The sequence below is a fragment of the Pseudomyrmex gracilis genome, unplaced genomic scaffold (assembly GCF_002006095.1).
Source record: "Pseudomyrmex gracilis isolate BER0280 unplaced genomic scaffold, ASM200609v1 scaffold_2960, whole genome shotgun sequence".
NCBI lineage: Eukaryota > Metazoa > Arthropoda > Insecta > Hymenoptera > Formicidae > Pseudomyrmex > Pseudomyrmex gracilis.
The window spans coordinates 7,179-8,424 of NW_018023544.1; the positions used below are offsets into that span (position 1 = coordinate 7,179).

The 1,246-nt window shown below is 33.3% G+C and overlaps 1 protein-coding gene across 1 annotated transcript in view; it reads right to left on the reverse strand.

Moving 5' to 3' along the window:
* Nucleotides 1-1,246, reverse strand: part of LOC109863042 — a gene marked incomplete at its 3' end in the record, with an annotated part of 10,229 nt that overhangs the window by 5,009 nt on the left and 3,974 nt on the right. Inside the window, 1 exon segment of the mRNA XM_020443220.1 lies at nucleotides 407-681. Within this exon segment, the coding sequence (XP_020298809.1) occupies nucleotides 407-681 (275 nt within the window).

A 1,246-nucleotide genomic window follows, 5' to 3' on the forward strand; every position in this document is an offset into this window, starting at 1 on the left:
ATATATCGAAATTGGTTTGATGATACTGTTAACGCTAAATTGCAGCCAGCGTAATTTCAAAGATTTAACGCTCGTGAAATTGTCAACAGAAATATGTAAGGCCGATACGAGCCATTCGCAGGATGTTTGTGCGGAAACTAACTTTTGTAAAAATTTATAAGTATAGTTCGTTACATGTATATATATATATATATGTACACGCTTAGTTTCCGCACAAACATCCTGCGAATGGCTCGTATCGGCCTTACATATTTCTGTTGACAATTTCACGAGCGTTAAATCTTTAAAAAGAAATAATTCTCTGGTTGTGTATTCACGTCGTATGTATAATGATTAATAAGATATTCACGCTTCTGTCCTTTAAGATATAGACCATTATCTATTTTGTAATATACGACATACTTACTTTTCGGTTTTATTTTCGTGATATCATACCACTTTGCAAATTCATAAAGAGATACATCTTCTAATTCTTTCGGTCTTATTGGATAATAAGTATCTATCAAAGACGGACAAACTATGTCCGTAGATTCTTTATTAAGATTTTCAATTTCTTTGCGAGTCTTTAATTTTCTATATCTAATTTGATTAACATCTAGCCACCTAATAGTCGTATTTTGATCAGTTCCGTATAAAGGAATACTTAATAATGTATCAGCAGCTTCGAGAGCTCCACATTCTCTGTTTTGCGTAAATCGCAAAGCAATATTCCAAAAATAACTTCCTAGTGATTTGTTTTGATTATTTGTACTATTGGTAATGCATTCAGATAATTCACATTTTCCCGCTTTATTCATATACTTTGTAACGTACCATGTAAGTAATGTTGATTTCTCACCAATGAATTGTATATCCATATTTCCTTCCCAAGCAATAAGAAGGACAGGATTATAATCATTGATATCACTTTCATTTTGTCTACGAGGAAGATCGTAAAGCCTACTTCTATGTTTTAATTGTTTTCTACCTGCTATCGAACTTGCGACATCTCTTATTGTCAATGTTTCAGTGACAGGACGAGTAAATCCAAACCGACATCTACGTACAACTTTACGTCCTACTTTCTTAGAACGCAGACAATAATAATTTCCGCACAACACCTAGCGAACGGCTCCTATGACCGAATATATATATTTCTTAGTTTAGAAACTTCAGAGCCTGAAGAGATTCTTTAATTGTTTAATTCACGCTGGAGGAAGGTGGCGTTGTTTGAATATATATATATGAATATTGCGAGAAAAACTCC